Raw genomic sequence first — 26,674 nt, 5'->3', positions numbered from 1 at the left:
TACAATCCCCGGTCTCGGCCACTCAGACTACATTTCTAGCAGATACAGTCTGCTCCAGTTCGCTCGACGAACCTTTCGTCAATGTCCTTTCTAGCGAGCCCCTGTAGCTAGCTTCCCCACTGCGACGACGCAGTACCATCGTGTCTGTTCCCTCGCCATGATCATCACCATGATCAGAATAGGGGCGCTGGTTTGAGTTACATGAAAACCGGTTGTTTAATATAACAGAGTGGTTATGGCGATTCACCACGCTATTGTTAGGAACAGGCTCATTTTCGGACAGAAGAATGATTTCTACCGGGTGGTCTCGGATAGTAGGGATTTTGAACCACTTATAGACGCAGCTCAGGATGGGGATAGAGAGCCCGTGAATGACGATAGAGAAGAAAACAAGCCAATATACCACTAAATCAAAGGTCAGTTTACATTATCTTGAAGTAGAAGTATATCATACCCGGTATCATGGCTGCAGTCAAGTTGTTGATCTCTGTATCACTCTCTCCAGGGTCCGGTAACAATCGTCGCGCATACTCGACATAGGAGATAGCGCCAACTCCTAAAACTGGTAAGCACTGCACTTCAACATAAAAACTCAACATCTCGGTTGGATAACATACCAATTGGGCCAAAATACCCCATGAACAGGGCCTCTTTCCAATTATCGCAGACCTTGGGCATGAACCGATATCCCATCATGATCGCTGGGATCCGACGGAATAACAGGATCAAAAATCCGAGCCCGACTAGTCGAGCGATAGTGATTCCATTCTGACTGGACATGTGAAGTTGATCCCATGGCATGATAGCGCCGAGGAAGATGAAGGTCCCAACGTTCAAAATGTTCTCGATTGTTGAGTTGAAAGAGTCATGTCTCTCTTCGACTTCGAAGTGGTAAGACCCATCCCAGTTCAATGCACAGCCGGCAACAAAGCAGGCAAGAGTTTCGTCCGAGCCAAAGCAGCCGCAGGTACCGACGATAAACAACTGCAAGCCTTCTTAGCATAAACTCCAAATCTTTCTCAAGAATAACTTACACCCATCGCAACAGGATATGAGAAGAAGCTCTCCTTGTCAATCCAACGCCTACACATGTCATTAGCTAGTTTATTAAACTGATAGTATATATGTGCATACCTTTTCGAGGCCAAGTTCAAGGCTTTCCGGCTCAGGAACCCGACCAGCACACCATACCCAGCGCCCATGACAAGCATATATAGCACTCCCTCAACAGCCCAATGCGCCAAAGCTCGGCCGACATCTCCACCAAACCGACCCGTACTCGGCTCACTAATCCAATCTCGACTCTGTTTCCTAGGACCAACTTTTACTGTCTCCATATCCGGAGCATCAGCATAACGAAGAAGGGCAATTGAGAGAAGCAAAAATGGGAAACCGAGTCCATCATTTCCACCTGCCTCGGCTGAAATAAATTCACGAAGATGTCGTCGGACATATTGATCTGCGAAAGGGCCCTTGGCGATAGCCTGTGAGAGAACGGGGTCGATACATATGACACATGACCCGATGATGAGGGAAGTCAACTGCATCAAGGTTAGTGGGAGTGTGTTCTCATGTCAAATATAATAAGATGAACGCACAAACGATAGATTAGGGATCATTAATTTGATACATGCCGACGTCATCAGCCACTGGATCGTCATCAATGGCAATAGGCAAATGGTTAGTTCGACCAGATGAAGCCGAATGTATCGTTTTGGTAGCTCATAGCCGACTTTGACCATAGCGATACCAATCACCACTCGGGTCAATCCCTAGTATAATTAGCTTAATGTTTTCTTTCGTGGCGAGAAGACCTACATAGGCAATATCACCACTACCGCTGTCAGTGTATCCTCCCCACTGGCCGACATTGACCAACTTCGCACCGAATGGTCCTAGGACAGCTCCGATTATGAAAGAGGGTACTGAATATTATCAGCGACCGATATCCAGTGAGATTGAGGGACGCCATACAAGCTTCACCGAGATACCATCTTTGCTTGATTTTCACAGCGATAAACCCGAAGACCAAGACGTATATTCCTAAAACTATCAATTAGAGAACATCCTGGACATGCCAGTTCAAGTCTTACCCGATAATGAGAGGATAACATTAACACTACTAACATCCAGAATTGGATGCAGCATCCTGTTCCCTCAAGCGAAAAACTGATGTTATGAACAGGATACAGAATGGCGATACGGGCTTTTGTAAATCACGCGAATGCCGACACGACGTTTCCATTATTGAAGAATGCTCCCTTCTTCGTGTCTGAGCCTAATCTTGTTGACCTCATCCACGACTTGCATGAACCCCGGAGCAAGGGGGTGGCTCTGTTTACGTGTCATGTCCATATAGGGAGCAATTGCTTTTGCTCAGGACGTCAAACTGCGTCGAATAAATATTGTAAGTTCCATTCTCGAAATGTTAGGACAAATAGGGATAACACGATATATGCTCGCGACTCCTACAATAGATATCAATGTAAAGTCAAAACAGTAGAATAACTATACCACTCCAGGACTATCAACTTGACGACCTTATCGTCTCATCTCCACAAATCAATATTCTGCTGCCTGTAATAATAAATAATACGTGTGAGATAATGCATGTGAGAAACACTACATATTGTGGCTGCGCCACCCCTATTTTCGGCCCGCCGCACCCGCGGAGGTGGGAAGGTTGAACGTTCCCTTGCGAGTCAGGGGCTAATTAACCATGAAGCCAAAGATGCTTCTAAGCCTCATTTATAAATGTGGCAAAGGGAGTAAATCGCATGTTTGGTATTTGCATTGTCCAGTATTAGCTCTGTCCGTAATCTACCCCGTAGGGTTAGAATGTTTCCAATTTTAGAACAAGGGATGGCAGGGATCACTCCCAATTCTACTTTGTAACAAGGAGTTAGTTAAACTGTTGTATTATTCGCCTATTCTGATGTTTTCTAGAAGGTCTTGGCTTGTCTTACATGGAATACTCAGATATAGATAAGCTTCGATCATCACGTTGTCATGTATATATACCTCAAACTGTAGACACGAACGCAAAACCCAACTTGAAACGGCGCTCAAACCTCCTTTTGACTATAGCTTTGATCATGATATCTCATGTAAATGCCTCATAACCCTATCACACGATTTCGCTATGAGATATTTTTCCAGTACGCAACAATTGACTTGCGAGAAATAATATAAAGTCAAGAACGTCTTGCTAGTTTATCAGTATTCCAATTTGAATCTACATTTTTCATTACATAATGGGTTCTATCGAGGAATTATCCAAGCAGCTTTCTGACCAGACGAGCGACTGCTCTTACGTCTATGGCTCACGGTTCGTTGCCAAACCTATGCCATCGCATCGGCTTCCAGATGAAGGGATGCCGAAAGATGTGGCCTACCAGCTGATCAAAGATGACTTGGCCCTGGATGGTCAGCCAATATTGAAGTGAGTCTATTTGTCAAAAATTTGAAAACTCAACTAACGTTACTGCTCAATATAGCCTCGCCAGTTTTGTGACCACATACATGGTATTTCAGCTTCTCGTCATATTTTTGACCCATACTAACACTGTAACAGGAAGACGAAGCTCTCAAACTACTCGCCGAATCATCGAACAAGAATATCATCGATCACGAAGAATACCCCAAATCTGTCGATATCGAACACCGCTGTCTGAACATCCTCGCCGACCTATTCCATTCCCCGATTTCTGACGGAACTCCAACCGCCTTTGGCACATCATGTATTGGATCTTCCGAAGCCATCATGCTTGCAATCCTAGCGATGAAGAAGCGCTGGCAAATCAACCGCCAAACCCAGGGGAAAGATGCCTCCAACCCAAACATCATCATGAGTAGCGGCGTACAAGTATGCTGGGAAAAGGCAACCAGATACTTCGATATCACCGAGAAGCTAGTCCCATGTACTGAGACGAGATACGTGATTGACCCAGTTCAAGCCGTCGACATGGTCGATGAGAACACCATTGGGATCTGCGCGATTCTCGGCACGACATACACGGGGCAGTACGAAGATGTACGAGCTATCAGTGAACTTCTCCTTGAGAGAGGACTGGACACACCCATCCACGTGGATGCCGCCAGCGGTGGATTCGTGGCCCCGTTTGTGAACCCGGATCTAGTATGGGATTTCAAATTACCCAACGTCGTCTCGATCAATGTCTCTGGGCATAAGTACGGACTGGTAAGTATCCCTTGATCGCCCAACTCCAATAAGCTCAATATGCTAATTTCCACAGGTCTACCCCGGTATCGGCTGGGCCCTCTGGCGATCACCAGAGTACCTTCCCGCGGAGCTAGTCTTCAACATCGACTACCTAGGTGCCGAGCAAGTGAACTTCACAATGAACTTCTCCAAACCAGCATCCCATATCATCGCACAGTACTACCAACTCATCCGACTGGGCCGAAGTGGGTACACAAGCATTATGAGAAATCTCACGGCAACAGCCGACTACCTCACCAGCCAGCTGCAAGAAATGGGGTTCATAATCATGAGTGAAGGTGGTGGCCATGGCCTACCGGTCGTGGCGTTCAGGTTGAGTTCGGCGCAAAACGTCTTCTTGGATGAATGGGCGCTTGCGCGTAAACTGCGCGAGAAGGGGTGGATTGTGCCTGCTTATACGATGGCTGCGGATTGTGAGACGATGGGGATGATGAGGGTTGTTGTCAGGACGGATTTCAGTATGGGACGGTGTGTGAGTTTGGTGCAGGATGTGCAGGATTCGTTGGGGGCTCTAGCGGGTTTGGAGATCCAGAACATTCAGCGGTATCAGGCGTGAGTATTCTTCTTCTGGACTTGATCTGGGATTTCTGCTAATCTTTGTTATTGGATAGATTGGTTCAAAGTTATGTTGCGATTTCGAAGAAGAATTGTGTTGATCGGGCTTGTTCGCGGTCAAGAAATGGGGAAAGAGATAGAGAAGTTGTGAGGCTTTGAGGGCTTGATTGGCTTGTCGTTCTATAGAGTTAGGTTCTAGAAGTTTTAGATGTTTTAGTTAGATGTTTTCTTGTATTTCTAATTAAGTCTTTTAAGAGAGGTCGTCAGAATGAGATGTGTATTTGAGGAAGAGGCTTCCATTCCTTTTACTAATGTTATCTTCACCTTTGTTAGATCGGACAGAGTTCCGTTAAGAGAATATTGAGCGTCTCATTTCTATTGATACTTCTCTATATCTTCCGGGGTGTGGTGTCTTGAGGAAGTGGGATTGTCAATCTTCTTCCTGCAATTTTTATCTCTTTCCTGGAAGCCAAAAGGATATGCATTTTTATTATTCTAACAATTTACTGTGACGAAAGATATTCTTTGACTAGATGAGAGTAGAGTTTGAGAATGACATTGAACAGAAGCAATATCACCGGGCATCAGTCATTAAAATTAGGGAATAGCTCCATAAGTCATGAGAATGTTGGAAGGTTTCCAGACAAGTCGGCATCCCAATCCCACAACTCTGGGCCAGTGTAATCTAATCCATCAAACCAGCCTCCTAGATCCGTTGGCTGAAAAAGGTCAGCATAGCCCCAAACAGCATCCAAGGAGCGCCAACTTACCGTGAAGTCACCAAAGTCGGTCGATAGAAGCGACGTAGGGTCAATATCACGTGGTGTAGCTGGGGCAGGATTCGTCCCCGAAGGAATATAAGTCTGAACAGGAAGGTTAGGTATGGCAGACAGACAGCTATAAGTGGAGATACCAACCTGAGCGGCGCAATTATCAACACTAATCTTAGCTTGCTCGTATGTAAGACCATTCAAGATCGCCCTGCAGATGCGAACGGATCTCTTCGAGGCCGTATCAACATTACACAAAGGATCCTCCCCCTTGACGCGCGATTTGACCGAAGCAAGGATGATATTCAAAAAGAAGAAAGGCTTGCACCCCGTCCCACCGGGGCCAATGCGTCTCCCGAAATTATCAGCGGTGCGCTCGACAGCCTGGAGCATCACGCCCTGTTGGGACTGGATCATGCTCATGAGCACGCTGGAGTTGACACCATCCATTCCGGATGTAGTAGACATACTCATTTCATTGGCTTGAAGGGACAGCTCCACACAGGCGGTGATTGCGGCGTGGAAGGTTTCATCACGGAACATACCGCTCCCCAGTTGAGTAATGTTCGGGTATATGATGTTCTCTGTCGCAAGGGGAAGTTCCATCTGAGAGAGAATGCCGAGGGATTCTTCGAGGCAGATTTTGCGGGAATAGGAGCATTTGGGTAGGCGTACGACACTAAGTGAGAAGGGGCGATGGAGGGCGAGAAGGAATTTGCGCACGATGAAGAGATGTAGGGATTGGGCGAATCGGTGACGTCCTGATTCTCCCAGAGCAATACTTGGGGCATTATCTTCGAATAGGGAGGATGCGTGTTGCATGGAGCGGGAGAGTTCATCACCCATTCGCAGGGCATCGTCGTATGATAGATTAAATCGGAGGCTATTGATTTTCTTCGCGATTCGGTATCGTAGTGGGAGGGTCTTAGCGAGGAGGGTTTGGTAGAAGCTTTGGGTATGAAGGGCAGTACTGAGCGGAGCTGGATTATCCTCCATGTCTGGTATCAAGTCCGCATCGTCCCAATTAGACGGTGGATCGCAGTCGCATTCGTCTAGATCAACCGAGGGTGGAGCCCCGCGGTCGAGGGAGAACTTGAGATCCAGCTCGACGATAGTTGTCCAAAGACGACGGCGCAGTTCAGAGTAGAATGGCCTGGCCTTGTGGAAACGAGCCGGATCACGATGCAGACCCATTATCGTCGCAGACCGAATCAACGACCCGGCTGAGGCCCAGGCTACATCCGCATCACTGGCGACTCCCAGGCGAGCTACCAAAAGAAGAGTCTGTGTCTGGAGCATTCGGAAGTCGATTTCTGGGCTCACAAATGTGCACGAGATATATGATTGAACAGCCATGATCCACTTCATGGCCGGTTTTTGGAATATGTCTCGGTCGTCTTGACCTGGAGATGGGACATAGAAGCAACTGCCTGCAGCCATCACAGCGAGTAATTGAGCGACGAAGGCCATGTCGGTTGGCTGGGTGTTGGCCCAGTAATCAGCGTACTGTCTCAAAAAGGTTGGTATGTGCAAGATTCGATACGTCGTCTCAAAAGTGTCGAGATAAAGCTGAAGCAGACGGTCTGCAACGTTTCGCTGGGGAACCAGTTCATTAAGCATGAAAGGCTGCTCGCGAAAGTCGCGCTGATGTTCTTGTATCTCATGCGACCAAAGCTCGGTCTTGAACTGTTTCATATCAGTGTACTCTTTATCCTTTGCTCCTCCGCGGCAACGACCACGGCGCATAAAGGTACCAATATCTTTGAACTACATCTAATTAGCAAATCAACCAAACAACGCAATAAAGGATACTCACAAAGGAAACAGTGGTGGTATAATGACTGCGACCGAAATAACGAGTCTTGGTCTTCTTCCCGCGGAAACTCGAATCTGGCAAGAATCGTACGCGGTCATCAACACCAACATTCTCAGAACTATTGGCCGTATCTACTTCAGAAAATATATCACAAACCGAGGTCTCAGGCGTCTGAAGATGAGACGACTTGCCGAGCGAATTTTCTAAAACACGCAGACGACTCCGGAGCTCATGTAGCTCATCGGAACGAGCGCGCTTTGAAACGCGATTTGAAGTCGAATTCGGCCCCAACTTCGAGTCAAAGACGAACATTCCCATTTTCCGGCCGGACTGGTCTTCTACGCCACCGTATGGTAATTGCGGGGGCGACATGCGTCGCTGATCAGATGTCGGATCTGGCTGAGCTCCGATAAAGACGCATTGGGCTGTTGTCTTCGAGCGCACGCATTGCCCGCAGGGCAGAGAGCGGTCACATTTTAATTTGCGCTTGCGACAGACTGTGCAAGACAGAGGCGGTCGGCGGCGGCGCTGTGGAGCGCGAGAATTTTCAACCTCGTCATGATCGGGAGAGAGGTTGTCTTGATGATTTTCCATCTTCAGGGTTGTCAAGGGATTGTGATTTCAGATTGATTTTCCTTTGTTCGTCGCAGGAAGTCCTTGCGACGGCGCTAGACATGGGTGAGACGTTGCTGCCTTGTCGGAGATGTGCCTTTCCAGATTATCTGGGTATACCACAATGTCTCCGAACGTATGTGTTATGTGTCTCTGTAACAGTTGTCAATCGACAGACGGCCTTTGAAACGGTGACACGAAGGCTTATTTGACGTAAATGTAAGTCTTGAGCTGCTTACTCGATACAGAATATCCGGGTCTCGGAGATACTCTTTCCGGTAATTGAGGGATTATGTCCGAGAGATGCTGATCGATAAACCAAGTCAAGCTTTGCCCAATGTGACTCATTGCTTGTTCTGCTTGAGATCTTCAGATATTATTTAACCCAATCAAAGCATAATCGCCGTCTCTGTACGGAGTACGGGTAAAGGCAAAATGACATCACAACGTAGATTCGAGATGTGTGCCTTGTACATCGGGCATCTACATGATTACATAATTAATATGGACGGCGCGGCCCGGACAGCGACTTCACCGAGTACAATGATGAAGGGAACTGACTCGGCTTAGATATGGACTTCCATGCTATGATTTCTGATCTCGAGGCGTGGTCCTCGCCATTAAACATGTGTCAGTTCTATGAGCAACTCCTATGGGCCTGCTTCATCCCTAACTCCAAAGTATGATGCCACCAGCTATCCAGATCTCTCGCGAGCTTACAAAGTAGGAATTGGCATTGTCCTATTTAGAGACTGTGCTACTGCACCACGAGGCACGGATATTGAGCGAGAGCTCACGTGGATAAGCACGCATACGAGCATACCAATAACGCAATTTCCTCACCCTGCAACATTCCAATCAGATGATGATAGCTTTCATTGAGACGAGATTGACATGGACCGACAAAGCCTATCACCAACTTAGATATGGTCTTGTCGTTCAAGAACTTGCCATGAGACTTGGGGCCCGCCACCAGTGCACTATGCAGGATAGGTCTGGCGCGGAAGGACATGACAAGGTTCACAATCAAGCGCATATGCAGGGGGAGAACGTCGCGCATGTTGGTATTCACCATTCCCGGGCACATCATGTTGATAATGACTTCCTTGGGATCCAGCCGCGGCGCCAACCTGTATATGAATGTCGCGCAAGGTTGCTTCAAGTCCCCGTAGCGCTGGAACGGGACGCAGGCATCTTCGCTGTCCATATGCGCAAGTAGACCTTCATCGGGCTTGATAGGAGGTTTCTTATCCAGGCTTATGGCCTCGTGCGCGCGATTGCCGACCCAGGCAATACGCGCAGGAGAGCCTGTCTTCTCTGCACTCCCCTCTACATTCGGCAGTAGCCCGGCAGTAAACAAACTTTGGCGTAGTAATTAACTTGAATGGTTCGGTTGTGGTCGCTCGCGCTGCGTTCCAGCTTGGGTAGACCGATACCCGCATTAAGAATGAGGATATAGACTACCGAAATCTCTTCGCGGAGCTACTTCGTGAGCCGTTATTCGCTGTCAAAATCATCAATATCAAGAACTATGACCTTAATGATCGCCCCCGGGTTATGTTTGAATGCGGCGGTCCTGGCGGAGAAAAGTTGCGTAGGCCTCACCCCTGGCAACATTGCGGACGGCGAGAATCACGATCGAGGCGCACAGTCGCAGCAGCTATTTGGTCGTTTCGGGATCCATTCCAGCGCTGGCACCGGTAATGACGATGAGCTTAAACGTCAGGTCATGTCCGTAGACAGGGAGGGGATCGACTTTCGGCTAGATGATGTTGCCCATGGTAGGTGTCAGAGTGGATTGGTGTCGCCAACGTGAAGAGCACAATGGATGATAGAAGGGAAGCATTGACGTAGTCAAACTGAAGTTTCTCTTGCTTATAACAAGCTACCCTGCTATCGTCAGCCTTGGAGGTGTTCAGGTGTTCAGCGGACGGTTGAGTTGGTGGGTGACTCAGCATTTGGCCGACCGTGGACCCGAGGACGCCAGATCATCGTTTAACCACCCAGGAATCGTGACTGAATGTGACCTCAGCACTAACACTGGCATCGATATCTACTACAAGATAAGCAACTATACCGTGGCTAACACACCCGCCGTGCTTACGGCCTTCGCAACCTATCTTTTGGATGCCGACATCAATACGGAGTACCAATGCGGAGATTCCAGATCAGTCCCAGCTAATCCGTACAGTATCTTGGTCGTGTACCTCCAACTACCTACATCCTTTGATCCATTCTTTAACATTTTCATGCCTCCGCATTTTATCCACCGACGGATGGCTCGCTCCTCCTCACAATTGGCTCCGCCGGACTACATCCGAGGGCGTTTCATACAGCGGCTTTGTCAACGACTCGTGTCCCAACTAGAAGCCGCTGCAGTCATTTGGAGACAAGAATATCAACTATATCGACACAATTGCGAAGAAGTATTGACCCCAAGAGAATCACGCAGAAGCTGCAGAAGCTGCAGAATCAGGCATGAGTTGTGAAAGGTATTTTGGTTTCCAAAAATATCTCCTATTTTCGGAAGATTTCCCCTATCATTCCACCAGCTTAGAATTGGCGTATTTCTTCGTATTCGTTCTTCAATCACGGCTTTGGTTTAGTGGCTTCTCTACAAAGACCAGCATAGCCAGCCACAAGCATAGCCATGAGGCAGATCATCCGAATTGTCGGATGAACGTTCTTCCACTAGGGTGGAACCTCAGGTCGTAGCATTCACTCTCTTAGATCACACTATCAATGATAATCAATGATACTTGCCCTCGCCATATATCCATTTCGCCCATGACCTACTACGTAACTACGTAACCTCATGATAAGCCACGCGAGTCGCCAAGCCACATAACCCGATTAGTGCATTGACAACTGCCCAAGGACACAATTCCGTTCACACTGGCAACCGGCAAAGACGGTATATATATCATGCATCGATGTGCTCCAAGGACTTTTTTATCCTTTGTTCCAAGAGAAAGACTGTCAAAATGTACGGATACACCGCAACGCCAATTCCATCATCTTTCCGGCAATCTCCGCATGAAACAACATAAGATCCAGAACATGGCCGGCTACCGCAAACGGGGAATCATCACGCTCCCCAATAAATCGCATCATGTCATCCGGGAGCCTGACATGAAAAAAGAAGTCTCCTTCAATCAGGATGTGTTCAACTTGTCTCTTGCTCTGTCGCAAAGCCGCATAAATGATGCGACGGAGTTACGCGGCATGGTCTTGGATGTCGATGGCTCCGTCAAACAATCTGAAATTCGAGGAACTAGAGATGAGATTGCTAAACAGTGGGGATTAGATGGTCGCGATCTGCGCAACGTGGATCTTGTCTCGGAAGGAATCCCGCATTTGTTGGTCCGTCCGTCTGTTATCTTCATCAGCATGTTCACTTTACGGCTCCTGGTCCGCACAAATGGAGTGCTTCTATTTCTTCTCCCAATTGAAAACTCCCACGTGAAGGTGCAGGATGTCTTTATGACAGACCTCCAGGGCAGGCTCCAACCCTGTCCTGGCTCTGGTCTTTTATCAAAACTCCCATTTGAGCTACGAGTAGTGGATGCGGCGCTTGCCTCCGTGATTGCGACTCTTGAAGCCGAGCATATTCTTATCCGCCGAGAAGCTGAAGAGAGCTTGCAGGATTCAACAAGAGAAGATGTTGTTTACTCTGTTCTGCGCGGGTTGCAGAATCATAAGAAAAGGCTCGTGGCAATTCAGCAGCGTGCCCGCCAGTTCCGCTCCGCGCTACGGGAAATTCTTGAAAATGATGAAGACATGGCGACCATGTTCTTAACGGATCGGGAGGCAGGTCAACCGCATGAGGTAGATGATCACCAAGAAGTGGAATACCTCCTCGAGGCATATTACAAGAGCACGGACGCTATTGCGGAGTCTGCCAGTGCTTTACTAGGCGATTTGGAGCGCACAACGGAGACCATTCAATCAGTCTTGAATGTACGACGAAACCAGATCCTGGTTTTCGAGGCTCAACTGGAGATCTGTATGTTGGGATTTGCCGTGTCAACTTTTGTGGCGGGCCTGTTTGGAATGAACGTGACAAACTTCTTTGAAGACAGTCCTTCGGCATTTGCAATTCTTGTCGGAACGTGTATGATTGGAACGGTCACTATCGCGAAGTATGGGCTATGGAAACTCAATAAATTTCGGACATTGCGTTTTTAGAGCGAGCTTGCATATTCATCATTGGAAAAATCAAATGAAGTCTTTTTCTGTAGGCGAGGATGCACGGGGATCTAAATTGGCAGTGCCATTTCTTGTATGAAGTAGAAATATAAAAACGAGAGGTGCGACTTGACCTAATCATGATAGGCTGACGGACTACAAAGCAGCAGGGAAGTTATATATATCAAGTCATGTGCTTGCAAGTTAGAGGCGAACCCTTTTATCAGATGAGTAGAGGTAGAGGCATATATATATCTATAGAGCAAAGCGTGTAATAAATTTGAGATTCACAACATTTGATTTTCAAGAACCGGAAACACTCATCCAAATCGACTCTCACTGACACTCAGAGCATACGGCTCCGGGGGATTGAACTTCAACTATTACCATTACTCCCACCAGTAAGTGACACCTCATATCTCTATTTAGTGGCTAACCCGTCTGGTGTCTGCATTTGACTGACAAGTATTTTTACAAATTAGGGATGATTCCTACGACTACTCAACCTCCATGGCAGCACGCACTACAACGGCAGCAAGGGCGATGCTGTGTACACCCCCCCTGCGCCTGGATGACCATCCAGGAAAGGAGGCTTCCGCCCAGCATGTCCTTTACCGTTTTCCCCTGGGACGTCACAAATGCAGCCATGATTACGCCGGGAAGACCGGCTTTGCACCGCTGCGTGTATCCAGGCCCCCAACAACCCCGGCGCCGACGATTTCGCCACAGGAGTCGTTTACAACCACAATCTAACAGCCAGCTTCTACCATTTCTTTGTGGGACGTTAATTGTTATGCGCCCGCAGACGGGCCGAAATAAGTCCACGCTTGTGCGTTTAAATCTCGAAGGACGTCGGCTGTGTCAGCGGCCTGTCATGCGCCTAGCGCGAAGACAAAAACTGGTTCTCAGACATGGCCATCGTGTAATTGGGGTGGAAAATACTCGGTACATCGACGCCCAACCAGGGTCTGGGGAATCAGCAAACCCCGGCGAAATGATCACCCTCTCCTTATACTGAACTAGGCAGGTTATACCGGGCCCGCAATTCTTCGGTACGTGGAACGATTGGCTCTTTGGATCTATTGTTATAATTAATTTCCTTCAAGTATTCCGACTGCTTGGGCCAACGATGGAGCCTAACTGAGATTCACCTTGTTATAGGTTCCCGGCGTCACTAGCAAAACCGTTAGACCGGTCGGATATTGCACCAAAGGGCCCCGATTGGGGTCTTCGAATCAGTATCCACGTGGTCGCCGGCATTTCCAATCTTGGCAGAAGCCTCGATCCACAACGGGCTAGGCGGACATTCGCAGGATCCAACAAGGCCGTTGTTCCTGCCATTGTTCTTATTTACGGAGCATACCCTTTTCTGTTCGTTGTGTTCTCTTGCTTCTGATTTGCTGTGGGATATTGACGTGCAGATCATAAGGGATGTGAAGAATACCCGGAGTTCCCAGCGGATATCTTTTCCTGTTCTACTCCGTACTCCGTACAACATTGGAAAACGGTATTTTCTCCTATCAATTGGCTTGTATTTTATTCAGCAACAGCGCAAATCCGAAAGGAATTGGTGTCCAAGTGTTACATATGGTATTAAGCACCAGCAGACCCAAAGCCTAATATACTAACTGTATCTAGTCAGGCCGACTGAACCTTAAAACTTATACGAAGGAAATAATGAAAAATCATACGACTGGAGGAATAACATGATCCCCTCGTGTCAAAATGTTATGCACCAAAGCACATCAAATTTTGTTGCGGTGCATTCCGTAGTATTCCGCAGTCCTCTTACTAGTTGCAACACAGAGAGTATTAAAATACGGATTGATCCTCGCAATATTAATCTTGTACACATTAGGCATACCGTTTGTCGCTCAATAGTGGATAATCATGAATCCTGACACTTGAAGTGGATCGTCTCTGACAAGTCTGTTTTGCCGCTTCGGGGGCTGCATGAGAGGAATCAATTCTCTTTAAAGTAAGCATTGCCGCACCTTGATCTTGGCCTGTTTCGAACGTCCAAACACGATGGCTGCATACAATGCCCAGGATAGCTACCAAGGGTCCTATCGGGCCGGGACGATCACGATGACTGTCCTGGGCGTCTTGTTCGTGATTTTACGTTTTCTCGCACGGTGGAAGAAATCACTAAAGCCAGGCTTGGACGACTATTTTATCGTGCTCGCTCTCTTTCCTTTGTTAGCACTCGTTGGATTGATGCTATCTTGTACGACACATTTCCCCTAAAGGTTGTTGATTCTCATGCTAATCGTCGACAGTAACTAATTATGGCATGGGTTTACATTCTCAGGTCTTGCCGTTAGCAAACATCATAATGATTGCAAAGGTTCGATTCAAATTACAGAGGATACAGTTGATGCCTCCGCTAACATCCAAGTAGCTTCTACTGATATTTGAGATCATGTACGTCACAACGGTAGCAACCACCAAAATTTCTATCCTCCTCATGTACTGTCGCATCTTCCCCACGAGGGAAATCCGCATCGCCTCCTTGGTATTGGGTGGGATGACACTCTCCTGGCTTGTCGCTATTATCCTCGTGAGCGTCTTCCAATGCAATCCGATTCCGCGAGCCTGGGACACGCGCATTCCTGGTAAATGTATCAACCTTAAAGGCATGTTCATCGGAAACGCAGTACCCAACATTGTCACCGACATTCTCATTCTGTCTCTACCGGTGAAGGTGGTGTGGGGACTGCACGCAAGCCTCACGCATCGACTGTCCGTGATAGGAATATTTCTCTTGGGTAGTTTGTCCGTATATCCTGTTCCTACATATTACTACTTTGTGACGATAGACTAACTGGGCTGTTCTCCCGTAGCGTTGTCTTCACTAGTGCCTATCGCTTCGCTACCATTTTTGGATTCGACCCGACGGACATTGCCTGGACACTCGGAAGATCCTGCACCTGGTGTGTCGTTGAATCCTCAACGGGTGTTATCTCCGCCTGCATGCCGACCCTGCGCCCACTGTTCATGATAGTTTCATCCAAGTTCTCCAGCCGGTCTGGGACTAGATCACGAACTACTGATATCGACCAATCTAAAGGTTATGAGTTGGATAACTCTGCCCTACGACCGGCGAATGAGCCGCGTAATAAAACCAGAACACAGCTGGAGGTGTCCCATGCCGACGATGGGTCTGAGGATGAGGTGCCATTGAATTCCATCCGAGTTCAGCAGTATATGACATGGCAAGAATCCAGGGGTGACTCTTTTCGAGGATATAAATAAATACTTCAGCAAATGATATACATAATCTCTATTTTAAGCAGCTTCGAAGCCGGGTGACTTCAGACAAAACATAAATTAATTCCGTAGAAGAATAAACAGTGAGCATATCGATATGTTGCATTTGGATGGGGAGACTGGGAGAAGGTAATGATAATTTTATGTTGGTGACATCAGAGAGCTTGGGTGATATGCTTCTGCATCCTGGGCTTACAACACGATTTACAACATCAAATGATGTCTCAAATGAAGGATTCGGTGGTACGCACTAGTAAGATAACCCGTCAATGGCCAGACAAAAGATTGGTGATTTAGAAAAAAAAAGAATGCGAGAAAGGCAGGAGACCATAGCTTGTAAGACTAAAACTAAAATGGAAATTGCTAAAAAGACATGGCTAACAAATGGTATACAAATCAGATTCTATCTTAACGATTTGCACGCTTCAATAGGATGGTTATCAAGTTCTTTCTCGAGCAATGATAATCAATCAGGAAAAGGTGCAAGAAATGCTATCTTCTCGCTAGCTCGAACATGAATTGCTTTGAGCTTCATGATCAAAGATGTCGGAATAAAAAGAAATAACAGACACACGGTCCAAATGCGAAGAAATACAAGAGTCAAGATCGACTGAATTACAGAGCGATCATTCCAACACCCGCCAGGAGTGCAGTGGCAATGTAAGCAGCCACCTGGAAAGAGCCAAAGGATGAGCTGTGGTGCACCCTGATGGCGCCGCTGCTAGAAGTGGTCGACGAGGCTGTCGAGGAAGCAGAGCTAGAGTCGGCAGTTGCAGTGTTTTCGGTAGTAACAGTTCCGGTTCCAGCGGTTCCAGCCTCTTTTATCTGTGTAGAGCAAGTGCCAGTGGCCTTGGTAGAGGCCTTGACGGTTGCGGACCCGGAGAAGCTGCAAGCATCGGCAGCACGGTCTTGCTCAACGTAGTACTTGTTCAAGGCAAAGGCAAGCTGCTGCTTGGTTGAACACATGCTATAAGCACCGTACTCGCCGGTGGTAGCATTGGCTGTCAATCCGCTGCAGTCGGTGTAGCCGCAGACGGTGCTGAAGAGGTTGGCGTACTTCGTCGAGGCGAGGGATCCGGCGACAACGCACGCGGAGGCATCGTACATGCACTCGCACAGCTGGGAATCGGCGGCAGGGGGCAGAGGGGAAGATTTGGCGTCCCAACTGGCTCCGACGGTAGGGCAGCTTTGCAGGGCGGTATTGGTGGGAGTGTAGGAGGCCTTGTTGACACCAGTGGGGTTGGCGTTGGCGATCTGACTGGAATAGTATTTGAAGTCGGACATGGTCTTGATACTGGTGCTATCGACGACAGAGACCAGACCTAAAAGTCTGATTAGTTACCCGCACATATATGTGGGAAAGGAATCATTTCCTTACCGTAGTTGTTAGCCTCCTGGAAGTACATGTACACAATACCACCAGACCAGACCTCAGCCATGGTATCGCCATAGAGGGCCTTCACCTCGGTGAACTCGCGGGGCGTGACCTCGTTGCAACCATACTCGGCGAAGAAGACAGGGACGGAGTAGTTGGCGAACTCTTCGGTACGAGCCTGGTATTTAGATTTCGCGTAGGTCGAATTACCGCACCACGAGTAGATGTTGTATCCCCAGAAGTCAATGCTGTCCTCGGAATCTCCACAGTCGAAATAGTCGGCCATGTTCGCACGGATGTCGGACACATCGGCGGTAGCATATCCAACACCCATAGATCGGTAGCCCTTCTCCTTGATGTACTTCTTGGTGTCACGAACAGCGGCCTTGACAAAAGCGCTGGCGTCGGAAGTAGCAATGGTGTTGGAAACCTCATTTCCAGCAAAGAAACCAATAGTGTTGTTGTACTGGGCCAGTTCATCAACAACACTAGTGTATCGGGCAAAGAGATCGGTTGTCCACGAAGGATCGTTTCGATCGATCGATAGATCGGGGTCTGACAGATCGGAGATCACGTAAATACCAGCCTCGGACAAGAGTTTCATACACGCCGAATGGTCAGCAGAGGCGTTGATGGCATAGGTACGGATAACATTGGTGCGGAGTTCAGCCATGATGGGAACATCACGCGCACACGCGGTGGCATCGGCTAGAGGGTCAGTGTAGCCGCTGCTACTCGTACTTTCCTCTGCAAACAGGTTAGTCGAGATGTTGAGGTGACTGCATAAACGACCTACGTTGATAGGCGACTCCACGCATAAAGCTGTTCTTGTCAGTCACCGAATTTGAGATACATCGATACATTCGGACTTACAACTGAGTGTCATTGCTAGAATAGAAGAACTTGGAGCCCTATTGACAGTCTTAGTACACCACAGTTTGAATACATGTAACATGTATAAAGACAGTACCTTGATGATGATGGGATCCAAATCAGCAACAGCAACCCCAGCCAGGGTTGCCAGTGCCACCAAGGAGAATTTCATGGTGAAGAATGGTCTTGCGGAGCTGATGCCGCAAAGGTTTATAGCGAATGTATGTAGTTGGAATAATTGGATTGGAAAAGATAGAGAGAGAATCAAGGAATCAAACGAGTGAATAATGACTGGTGAAATGGGAGAGCAAGGTCAAAGACGGGGGGAATCCATGGCTTCAAATCCATTAATAGTAAGATTAATAGTGTCAGATAGTCCAATTCTATTTGCTCTTTCTAAAACCACGAAAAGGACGCGTATAGCCAAGCTAACATGCCCAATATGGTCAAGTGCTTTGAAGCCATCGTTCAATAGGTTTAGGCCACTGGCGCCATGGCAGTTTTCCCGGAGATAATCTCTCAAAAATAACATTATTAGGGCTCGAGAGCGAATCGGTTCATGTAGTCCGAGCGAATAATAATAGAGAGATGGATAGGCTCCACGTACTTAACTGGACTTGGCTTTGGCAGTTCTTTGTCGATCTGCAAACAAAGACACTACCACGTATGCATTTCCCCATCGAAATAGGCAGCCATCAAAAGTAATCTTAAAGTAACAGTTATTCCCTCACTAGTTGAAGTGAAAAAACGGTAAAAAAAATTCAGCTGACGCGGTGCGTGGTGGGGCTTCTTGGTATAGCGCCGACATTGGGTGGCTTTCTCCTTTTTCTGTCCTCAAAAGATCTAATTTAATTCGGCGCTAGGTAGATTGAAGCTATAGTCTGTTTACAGCATTGCTTGGCCCTAGGAGATAATGATATTATTGGCCAAAGAAAACTGTCCAAGATCTTGAATCACCTCGGAGATGATTTCTCTGTATGGCCGATTCATCTATGCACAAGTATTTATGCATGTCATTCTTCCCTTTCATATGCGTAAGTAGACTGTCGCAAAGATTCAGGGTTATGAGGGCTCATGTGGGAAATAACAAGTTAAGAATATCTTAGTTACAATCCACGATGGGTATCTTTAGGAATTGCTGTATACTTCGGGCCAACGTAGTCTAGAAAAGATCGACCATGTAGATCAAGTCGGCTTTTCTCCGATTCTACGCTCCTTCGGCCATGCTTGCAATGTATGCCAGCTTCCAATAGCCGACCGACTTCGTTCGATATAAGTTCACAAGGGCAAACTCCGGTCGAGAGTTGCACAATACCCTTTGCGAATGGGCATGTGTGGAAATTCTTATACAACATACATGACTGGATTTTGTGGGGATCTCACAGCACCCACTCCCTCCAATATATATTTGTATAGATTCCCCTCAGTAGTAATCATGTTTTGGAAATTGTAAAGAATCCTAGTGGACTAAAAGGCCTACGCCGGCAATTGTCATAGATGTTTCTGGGCAGTCTTCATGGGTTTATGGTTTGAAAACAGAATTTACATGTCGCAATAAATGGCCAGAGACTACATTTCCGCTCATTTTCCAAAACCCGTTACAGATGAAAGAATAGTTAACTCGAATTTCGATATCTCCATGTGACTCCATTATACACATTAATTATACATCGACACCTCGTGTTCGAATTGAGATTGGCATTAAGAAGCGTTCCTTCGTTTCGTCCTGGTGTAATTACTTGGTCCTGATCCCTCCTTTATATTCGTTGCTGTTTGCGATGTGCATCGATGGCTGCATCGAACGATCGAATTGTGTCGAGCGGGCGCTCGAGTCGGCTGCGTGTTGGGTTGGAGAGATCGGGATCGGCTATCACCAGGTTAGAATGCAGTCCTAATCGAACATAATTGTACTCGGTGACTTACTGATGAGCTTTCCTTCCCGGTCCTTATGCTGGATGCTTCGGAGCGAGAATGTATCCCGAGATCCGGGTTGGAGGTTCACAGCGGCTACTTCCTGTCAGTGGGTGCCCTATAGTAAGATGGACTATTTTGGCGGGAATACACACTAGGTTCTGATTCATGTAGGGCCATGTTAGGATCGGCCTTGCTCTGAAGAGAAGTCTTGGGGCTGTGGTGCGACTTGACCGAGCCAGAGCGCTCGCTAGAAGCCAATGAGGACGGCATGACAGGGAATGAATGAGATGAATTTTGATTGTGAGAATTGATTTTGTCCACAACGTATATCAAAGTAGTATGGTGAACCTAGTGTGGTAAGTCTAGCAATGCGGTAACCAGCTAGGCGGCGAATTTGATCCTCTATATATATACCCCTCGGTCGCTCTTGTCATTTGCAGACGTTGGTAAACTAAGAATAGATTGCTTCTCGAAACATCAAAAATCGAGATCACGCAAGCTGTGGCGACACCTGTGGAGGATTGGTTAAGACGATGATTGGGCCGATTCTGATCGGCACTTGTAGGCGACTCGCTACAATCCAATTTCGTATGACGTTAATGGTCCACCGGAAGCACTCCCAATGGCTAGCCAAGCTTCTAATGGCGTCCAGCAGAATGCTTAGCATGTGTTGTGACCAATCCGAATGGATGAACACTACAGGGGCCACGCAAGCACCGGGGGCTGGAATCTTGAGATGCCCCAAGTACCCGCAAAGATTCCAGGTACCCGTGTTGTGTTGCGTTTTCGAGCAATCATACATTAGGGAGACATGAGCTGACGAGGGCAGACTGTACATCAATCACATGTATGGAGTATATACTTCGTACATATGCAAGTATTCCCCATTGTACGACAACTTACCTTCCCCGGGGATGATCGCCGGTTTCGAAAATGTGACAGGACCGCCCCAGCATTCTTCCTCCAGGAACAATCAATGACACCCTGTGCTTTGTGCAATCTGGATCTCACATGGTTCTACGGGGCAGTGCTGGGAAAGAATGTTTCAGGACGATCTCGTCGTTATGGTCACATTATCACGATGCTTTTTTTTAGCTTACACATACATAATTTGTATGAAACGAGGCTGGAGAAAAGGCTACGCAATCAATATAATAATCGGAGAATAGAATCCGATCTAGTAGAGCAATTGAACAGAATGATAATGGCTTGTAATGCATTATTATTACTTCACTGCGATGTCATAACCTCTCTTGATCCGGTGATCGCCGGATTTGAAACATCCCCAGCATTCCCAACGTCGAACATTCATTGATTTCCTTCTCTCCAGATTGCTTTGTAACAATGGGACCCAGCCCCTCATGTGGGCTGCGATAATGTCATTTCCCGTCATGATCTTGGGATGCATCGTCGCACATGACCGCATCCCCATAACTGCCCAGTTTCTCAAGACAGTGCGGTCGCTTTCAGTCCGTCGATCTTTCGGGATAAACTGGACCATTTGCGAGTCAATCGCACAAAGGGCCAGATGCGGCGCTTAGACCTCGGAATGCCACCTGAATGCCACTTGGGCGTTTAGTCATAATTCCGAGCGGGGAAAATGCGTGCAATGGTAGCGCTTTTGATGACCTTCCACTCATTCTTATACGGACTGAGTTTTAACCACGGTGTTACTGTTTTTTGTCAAGTGCGATCGGACACTAGTACAACCGACAACTGTCGGAGAAGTGCAATGGCCGAATGAACACCCTCGAAAGTGGATCTCACCGATGCATTCTTGGTAGAACGCGGAATCAGTCCAAAGAAAGCCTCACACTTTTTCTTATTCCCTTCGTGATCAGCCCTCACACCAGCCATTATTTGGATTTCCACATCACCCAGCATCTCCGGCTGTTGTTGATTGCACTCATTAAATCGTCTCTCTCCGCATTAGTAGTTCGGGAGGAGGCGACTAGAGCTTTGGTCTTGGCAAGAAAGCCGGGGTGTCATCCGTGCCAACTGTAGCAGGATTCTTGATGGCTTGAACAAGATAGCGCAGTCCACGGCCATATATTTCTCGACTGGCAAGAATCTGTCGTTGATCGCCGTTTACTATGCCTAGCTGCAAGCTCCCAAGGCTGCGAAACCTCCATTCCATTGCAATTCGTGCGCCACGGTCGTACTGAGCGATCTCGAACCAAGGTAGTTCCACGTGAGTGCTGTAGCTGTAATAAATGTTCGGAAATATAGCATCCACGAAATCACAAAAGCCCTTCCTGTATTGCCGGTCTAGCGCCTTCGAAACCAATCCTGGCATCAGAGCCTCATCCATAGACGCACGGGGAATCGTGGCGCATTGCTGCGCTTCTTCTGCAGTGACCAGCGCCATATTTGATGTTAAATATTGTGCCCGGGGGAAAGTGGTTCTTGAGAGCTGGTGATGACTGCTTGATGCAGAGAAATGGTAGAATTTCCGGTTCCTGATGTAGCCAGGACATGGGTTCCCTCTTCTCTCGCATGATTGACATCTCGGCTGGGGTTCATCACACTGGACACGGAATTAGAGTGTTACCGCAAAAAGAAAATAGCCTACCACTGGGGATTTCCTACTTTAACCCGCCGTTGGAGACATGCCAGGCAGCCTTTGCTGCGGGGAACACCAACCATCGGTTCTCATCTGATCCGGTGTGTTATGACATTTATCGTATGGGTATGAGGCGAAAAGGAGACACATTGCGAGAATACGAGGTTGTCCAGGGGAGTCCCTGGCACTTAACTTGCACCGACGGGGTACTCCGTACGAAGTACGAATTTTCCCGTGTGCATTGGTGCATTGGGCGCCTCGCGTGGGTTTCGGAGTGCTTGGAGTTTACCAGAATCGGAGCTTGGCGGAAAAAGGGGAGATTTTCCTTTTGAGAGTTGTACAACATAGGAGTTCAGAGTTCGTGTTCGACATTCGGGCGATGAGTAGGCCACTGGTTCATGACTCTCTCATTGGATACTTACTACCTTACCGCCCCTACCACCGCCTTCACGAACCATGTACTCCGTACTAACTTCTTTTATTCATTTAATTAGTATGTAGTAGAGTATTATTAATTAATCTATAGGCTGATTTTTGGGCTTTGAATATGATAGGCAAGTTAAAAGATACAACCAACATACAAGGGACCTTGAAATCTTTCAAGACTGTGAGGGTGGATGACTAAGATACTGCCACCCAATAATATCCAATCACAGTTCACTTGGCCATAGCCGACAGCCGACTCCCGGCAATCTGACCGAGGTATCTCCGCGCCGACTAGTACGGAGTACGGAGTTACGCATTCGGGAATTCGACCTCGCATCAATCTTCTAAATGCACAAGACAACTAGCTGGCATTGCAACGACAGGCTCTAATACCAGCCCACAATGAAAGCATTCCTCTCACTTCTCGATCACAAGCCCTGTCCGGTGTAGTTCAACATGCAAGAAAATCACATCCATATCGCGTCATTATTCCAACCCGCCCTCTAGGCCTCTGCCTCTTGCTGGAGTTACAGTGGTTAGCCTCGAGCAAGCTATTGCTGCGCCCTTTTGCTCGCGACAACTTGCCGATCTTGGAGCTCGAGTCATCAAGGTTGAACGACCAGGTGTTGGAGACTTTGCACGACATTATGACACGCGAGTCAATGGCCTAGCGTCGCATTTTGTATGGACCAATCGCTCTAAGGAGAGTTTGGCTCTGGACTTCAAATGCTCCAAGGACCATGCAGTCCTGATGAAGCTCCTCGACAAGGCTGACGTTCTCGTTCAGAACTTGGCTCCCGGTGCTAGTGCGCGACTGGGGCTTTCTCACGAGGCATTAAAAGAGAAATACCCTGGTTTGATCGTGTGCGATATATCGGGATATGGGCAAGATGGTCCATATCGTGACAAGAAAGCCTACGACCTTCTTATTCAGAGTGAGGCTGGAATGCTATCCGTCACGGGCACTGGAAAAGAGCCGGTGAAGGTTGGTATCTCTATCGCCGATATTTCCGCGGGAATGTACGCCTACAGCAACATTCTCTCGGCGCTACTGCAGCGTGGTAAAGATGGCCAGGGTTGCCATCTTGACATCTCCATGCTAGAGAGTATGGTAGAATGGATGGGATTCCCTATGTACTACGCATACGACAATGTTCCAGGACCGCTGCCAGCAGGTGCCTCGCATGCGGCTATCTACCCTTATGGACCGTTCGGAGCTGGTGATGGCCAGTCGGTCATGTTGGGCGTTCAGAATGAGCGGGAATGGGTTAGTTTCTGCAACCGCGTCCTCTCACAACCAAATTTAGCCATCGGTCCTAGATTTTCGAGCAATTCACAACGAACTCGAAATCGGGATGAGCTCAAATCTATCATCCACGACGTGTTCTCGAAGTTTACAGCAGAGGAAACAATCGCTCGGTTGGACGAAGCGTCAATCGCCAATGCTAGTGTCAACGACATGAAAAATGTTTGGGACCACGCTCAGCTTCAAGCACGAGAGCGGTGGACCAAGGTTAAAACTCCCATGGAGCCATCCCGGCTCTTTTGCCTCCTGGATCAACCAATCCCGCCGAAAAGGGTGGATATGGCGCTCAGATGGGTTCGGTTCCACGGGTTGGAGAGCACAATGAAGCCATTCTAGCGGAGCTGGGTCTATCAGATTGATCCTATATACAACAAATATTATAAGAGCCCAATAATTCACACAGATAATTTGATGCTTCTGATTGGCAAATGAGGCCATACGAGTTCTCTATTGCTAGCAGGCGATGTTGTTCACCCAAACCGCCCATATCCCCCATGAGCGCCAATGATATATCAATATGTCTGCACTCGTCGTAACCCTAAGCTTCAAGATTAGCGACTTGACAGTCTTTATCACGTACTCGAGGTGGCAGCCCCTAAGCTGCCGACGTTTGTTGGTCGCGAACTTGATATAACCTTAGCCTCGGGGCATTCCAAGCAAATATTGAGAAGCAAAAGGCCCTCGTATTCTTGTCGCCTGCTATCTGTGATACGTTACTTCAAGCTTATTTTGACTGGCTCCATCCATGTTTTCCAACTCTTGATCAGGTAGATCTGCAAAGTAACCATCAAAATGGCACATTGTCACCATTGCTCTTCCAGTCAATGCTCTTCATTGGAGTGAGCCTGTACTCGGATACGGGGCGGGGCTCGGCTTCTTCGGTTATATGACCTCGGTGTTTTGCCGACATCTCGATAACCCATTTTAGGTGCCAGACAAGAATCGGGGCCACTCTGGATGTCCGGATTCTTCGACCCGACCCTTGTGGAGCCCAGAGGACCGGAAATCAACGGCCAGGGCCTTCGAATTGAGATGGGATTTGATGAGATCACGCTCTACAGACGATGAGAATAATCAATCCCAAAGAGTGGCTTGATTCCTTTTACTATGTTTCTCGAAGGCGGAACACGTCCCGTTCCCCTCCGCTCTCGTTAATACTGACAGAATGCCAGAAATACATCAATGCCCTTGTCATAGATACCTAGGCTACGGCAGCACTTGACCATATAGCTGTTATCCTGCCTTTGATCGAATGTCTAATTTCATCTCCGCTCCCGAATACTGCGGTAGGAATTGCGGTCCACCACGTATACAGGTCTTGTATGTGCCAACAGAGGTTCAAGATATGACAGCGGTTTGGAGTAGTTGTCGTCGAGGGACCAAGCGCCCGTGGAATAGCCTCGAAGGGGGCCATCAGCCGTGAAGAAATCGGGAGTGCGAAATGCTTAGACTTCTACAAACTTCGGATGAATTTTAGAACAACATCTCTAAAGAAACTACTAACCATAACCTGGAAAGTAATCAAGTTCTCGATATATCATTCATTTGCATATTCAGCCCAACCACTTCCCATCAACAGTATAGCATGTTACATATCACCAAAGTAGTCAATTCATATCCATCCCTCAAGAGCGGTAATTCACAGTCACATGGCACGAATTGCAGTTTTCGGTTCCAAAGCTTCCATGTTGCATGTCACAATTGTCGACAATGGCCTGAGCAACATCATGGATCTTCTGTCCGCTGACGGGTTGATCACCACTACCGTTTGTAGCGTAGACCAGGTAGCATTCGCCTTCGCTAAATTGACTACCGTCGTTGTATGTTGCCGACGTGTCAACATTTGAAATGGCCTTGAGACAATCGTCTTTGTTCGCTGGAATCAAAGATCCGTCGCAACTAAAGACTCATTAACATTCCGAACGAAAGAGCCAAATCTAGAGAAATAATAGGGACAAGAGGACGTAAACTTACTTATCATTGTAAGCCATAGCCAACATTGCAGGAGCCACGGCTCCGATCAGGTAGGCAATAAGTTGCATCGTCGAAAGCTCGAGAAAATGGGGTTTGCGGAACAAGAAAGGTTTGAACAACAGAGTTGGAGGAAAAGCTGCAGGCTGGCCGGTGGGTAACGTCTATTTCAATAACAACTGTTCGTCTTTTTGAAGGGAAACTTGGCTCTACCAGTCCCCCACATCACATTTTAAATATCTCAGGAAAGACCCCTGAGTGGCAAATTCGACATGTGCATATTTTAAGGAGTCCTAATTTGCGAATATTTCTAGTAAGTTCAGCCGTAGGAGTTTCCTAATACGGAATATATCGTCATTACAGACTACTTGCTAGAGTAGAAGCTACTCTAGAGTGGAGAGATCTATGAGCAATGACGTAGAAACAAAATGGCCCCCACGAAACTTGATCATGCTCATTGGTTTCTCTGTCGAAGTGGAATTGTTTGCTGATCTCCAGTAATTTATTCAGAACGAAGATTGAAGCGTGAAGAGGCAATGACTCCATTAGCCCTCCACGCGGACGTGGCAAAGCTCGCCGATCTGTCTTAATACTACACCGTCTCAAAATCCGGCTTAGGGCTGTCCGAAGGACCTCGGGAGACAGATTGAATTATGAAATCAAGAATGCCACCCAGCAGGTGGGTTCCCCTTCACATCGAAGCGTAACAGTGAGAACTGATATCCTTCACTATACAATGCCGCACTTTCCTTATCTCATGCTATGTGTTCAAACTTCAGTATGATCTCCGAG

General features: G+C 47.5%; 13 protein-coding genes across 13 annotated transcripts; 6 read left to right on the top strand and 7 right to left on the bottom strand.

Moving 5' to 3' along the window:
- Positions 1 to 22: 22 nt before the first annotated feature.
- Positions 23 to 2,245, bottom strand: N7518_001145 (putative plasma membrane antiporter; the record flags this gene model as incomplete). The annotated part of the gene is made up of 8 exons (XM_057182073.1): positions 23 to 405; positions 455 to 556; positions 618 to 984; positions 1,035 to 1,083; positions 1,135 to 1,541; positions 1,599 to 1,772; positions 1,819 to 1,925; positions 2,128 to 2,245. 8 exons carry the CDS (start codon positions 2,243 to 2,245, stop codon positions 23 to 25), a joined length of 1,707 nt encoding a protein of 568 aa, XP_057043523.1.
- Positions 2,246 to 3,254: 1,009 nt separating this feature from the next.
- On the top strand, positions 3,255 to 4,799 carry N7518_001144 (uncharacterized protein; the record flags this gene model as incomplete). Its single annotated transcript, XM_057182072.1, has 4 exons — positions 3,255 to 3,442; positions 3,498 to 3,525; positions 3,575 to 4,201; positions 4,257 to 4,799. The coding sequence occupies 4 exons, from the start codon at positions 3,255 to 3,257 to the stop codon at positions 4,797 to 4,799; spliced, it is 1,386 nt and encodes a 461-aa protein (XP_057043522.1).
- Positions 4,800 to 5,415: 616 nt separating this feature from the next.
- On the bottom strand, positions 5,416 to 7,978 carry N7518_001143 (uncharacterized protein; the record flags this gene model as incomplete). The annotated part of the gene is made up of 4 exons (XM_057182071.1): positions 5,416 to 5,517; positions 5,569 to 5,661; positions 5,716 to 7,335; positions 7,385 to 7,978. The coding sequence occupies 4 exons, from the start codon at positions 7,976 to 7,978 to the stop codon at positions 5,416 to 5,418; spliced, it is 2,409 nt and encodes an 802-aa protein (XP_057043521.1).
- Positions 7,979 to 8,665: 687 nt separating this feature from the next.
- On the bottom strand, positions 8,666 to 9,438 carry N7518_001142 (uncharacterized protein; the record flags this gene model as incomplete). The annotated part of the gene is given in 3 exon segments (XM_057182070.1): positions 8,666 to 8,737; positions 8,820 to 9,357; positions 9,377 to 9,438. 3 exon segments carry the CDS (start codon positions 9,436 to 9,438, stop codon positions 8,666 to 8,668), a joined length of 672 nt encoding a protein of 223 aa, XP_057043520.1.
- Positions 9,439 to 9,527: 89 nt separating this feature from the next.
- On the top strand, positions 9,528 to 9,850 carry N7518_001141 (uncharacterized protein; the record flags this gene model as incomplete). Its single annotated transcript, XM_057182069.1, is given in 2 exon segments — positions 9,528 to 9,777; positions 9,789 to 9,850. 2 exon segments carry the CDS (start codon positions 9,528 to 9,530, stop codon positions 9,848 to 9,850), a joined length of 312 nt encoding a protein of 103 aa, XP_057043519.1.
- A 1,182-nt stretch (positions 9,851 to 11,032) lies between these two features.
- N7518_001140 (CorA family magnesium transporter) lies at positions 11,033 to 12,184 on the top strand (the record flags this gene model as incomplete). The annotated part of the gene is made up of 1 exon (XM_057182068.1): positions 11,033 to 12,184. One exon carries the CDS (start codon positions 11,033 to 11,035, stop codon positions 12,182 to 12,184), a length of 1,152 nt encoding a protein of 383 aa, XP_057043518.1.
- A 510-nt stretch (positions 12,185 to 12,694) lies between these two features.
- N7518_001139 (uncharacterized protein) lies at positions 12,695 to 12,937 on the top strand (the record flags this gene model as incomplete). The annotated part of the gene is made up of 1 exon (XM_057182067.1): positions 12,695 to 12,937. The coding sequence occupies one exon, from the start codon at positions 12,695 to 12,697 to the stop codon at positions 12,935 to 12,937; it is 243 nt and encodes an 80-aa protein (XP_057043517.1).
- Positions 12,938 to 14,212: 1,275 nt separating this feature from the next.
- N7518_001138 (uncharacterized protein) lies at positions 14,213 to 15,439 on the top strand (the record flags this gene model as incomplete). The annotated part of the gene is made up of 4 exons (XM_057182066.1): positions 14,213 to 14,411; positions 14,464 to 14,531; positions 14,586 to 14,926; positions 15,028 to 15,439. The coding sequence occupies 4 exons, from the start codon at positions 14,213 to 14,215 to the stop codon at positions 15,437 to 15,439; spliced, it is 1,020 nt and encodes a 339-aa protein (XP_057043516.1).
- Positions 15,440 to 16,069: 630 nt separating this feature from the next.
- On the bottom strand, positions 16,070 to 17,874 carry N7518_001137 (glycoside hydrolase family 72 protein; the record flags this gene model as incomplete). Its single annotated transcript, XM_057182065.1, has 5 exons — positions 16,070 to 16,776; positions 16,833 to 17,576; positions 17,626 to 17,651; positions 17,703 to 17,740; positions 17,800 to 17,874. 5 exons carry the CDS (start codon positions 17,872 to 17,874, stop codon positions 16,070 to 16,072), a joined length of 1,590 nt encoding a protein of 529 aa, XP_057043515.1.
- Positions 17,875 to 19,459: 1,585 nt separating this feature from the next.
- N7518_001136 (DUF2406 domain-containing protein) lies at positions 19,460 to 19,886 on the bottom strand (the record flags this gene model as incomplete). Its single annotated transcript, XM_057182064.1, has 3 exons — positions 19,460 to 19,569; positions 19,626 to 19,709; positions 19,769 to 19,886. 3 exons carry the CDS (start codon positions 19,884 to 19,886, stop codon positions 19,460 to 19,462), a joined length of 312 nt encoding a protein of 103 aa, XP_057043514.1.
- A 1,681-nt stretch (positions 19,887 to 21,567) lies between these two features.
- On the bottom strand, positions 21,568 to 21,984 carry N7518_001135 (uncharacterized protein; the record flags this gene model as incomplete). Its single annotated transcript, XM_057182063.1, has 1 exon — positions 21,568 to 21,984. The coding sequence occupies one exon, from the start codon at positions 21,982 to 21,984 to the stop codon at positions 21,568 to 21,570; it is 417 nt and encodes a 138-aa protein (XP_057043513.1).
- A 1,023-nt stretch (positions 21,985 to 23,007) lies between these two features.
- Positions 23,008 to 24,247, top strand: N7518_001134 (CaiB/BaiF CoA transferase family protein; the record flags this gene model as incomplete). The annotated part of the gene is made up of 2 exons (XM_057182062.1): positions 23,008 to 23,051; positions 23,113 to 24,247. 2 exons carry the CDS (start codon positions 23,008 to 23,010, stop codon positions 24,245 to 24,247), a joined length of 1,179 nt encoding a protein of 392 aa, XP_057043512.1.
- A 1,289-nt stretch (positions 24,248 to 25,536) lies between these two features.
- On the bottom strand, positions 25,537 to 25,953 carry N7518_001133 (uncharacterized protein; the record flags this gene model as incomplete). Its single annotated transcript, XM_057182061.1, has 2 exons — positions 25,537 to 25,810; positions 25,886 to 25,953. 2 exons carry the CDS (start codon positions 25,951 to 25,953, stop codon positions 25,537 to 25,539), a joined length of 342 nt encoding a protein of 113 aa, XP_057043511.1.
- Between the last annotated feature and the right edge of the window lie 721 nt (positions 25,954 to 26,674).

Source organism: Penicillium psychrosexuale (genome assembly GCF_028828465.1).
Source record: "Penicillium psychrosexuale strain IBT 29551 chromosome Unknown utg000002l, whole genome shotgun sequence".
NCBI classification, from domain to species: Eukaryota; Fungi; Ascomycota; class Eurotiomycetes; order Eurotiales; family Aspergillaceae; genus Penicillium; species Penicillium psychrosexuale.
Note: the sequence above shows the minus strand (reverse complement) of the source record. Positions and strands in the feature narration are given on the sequence as shown.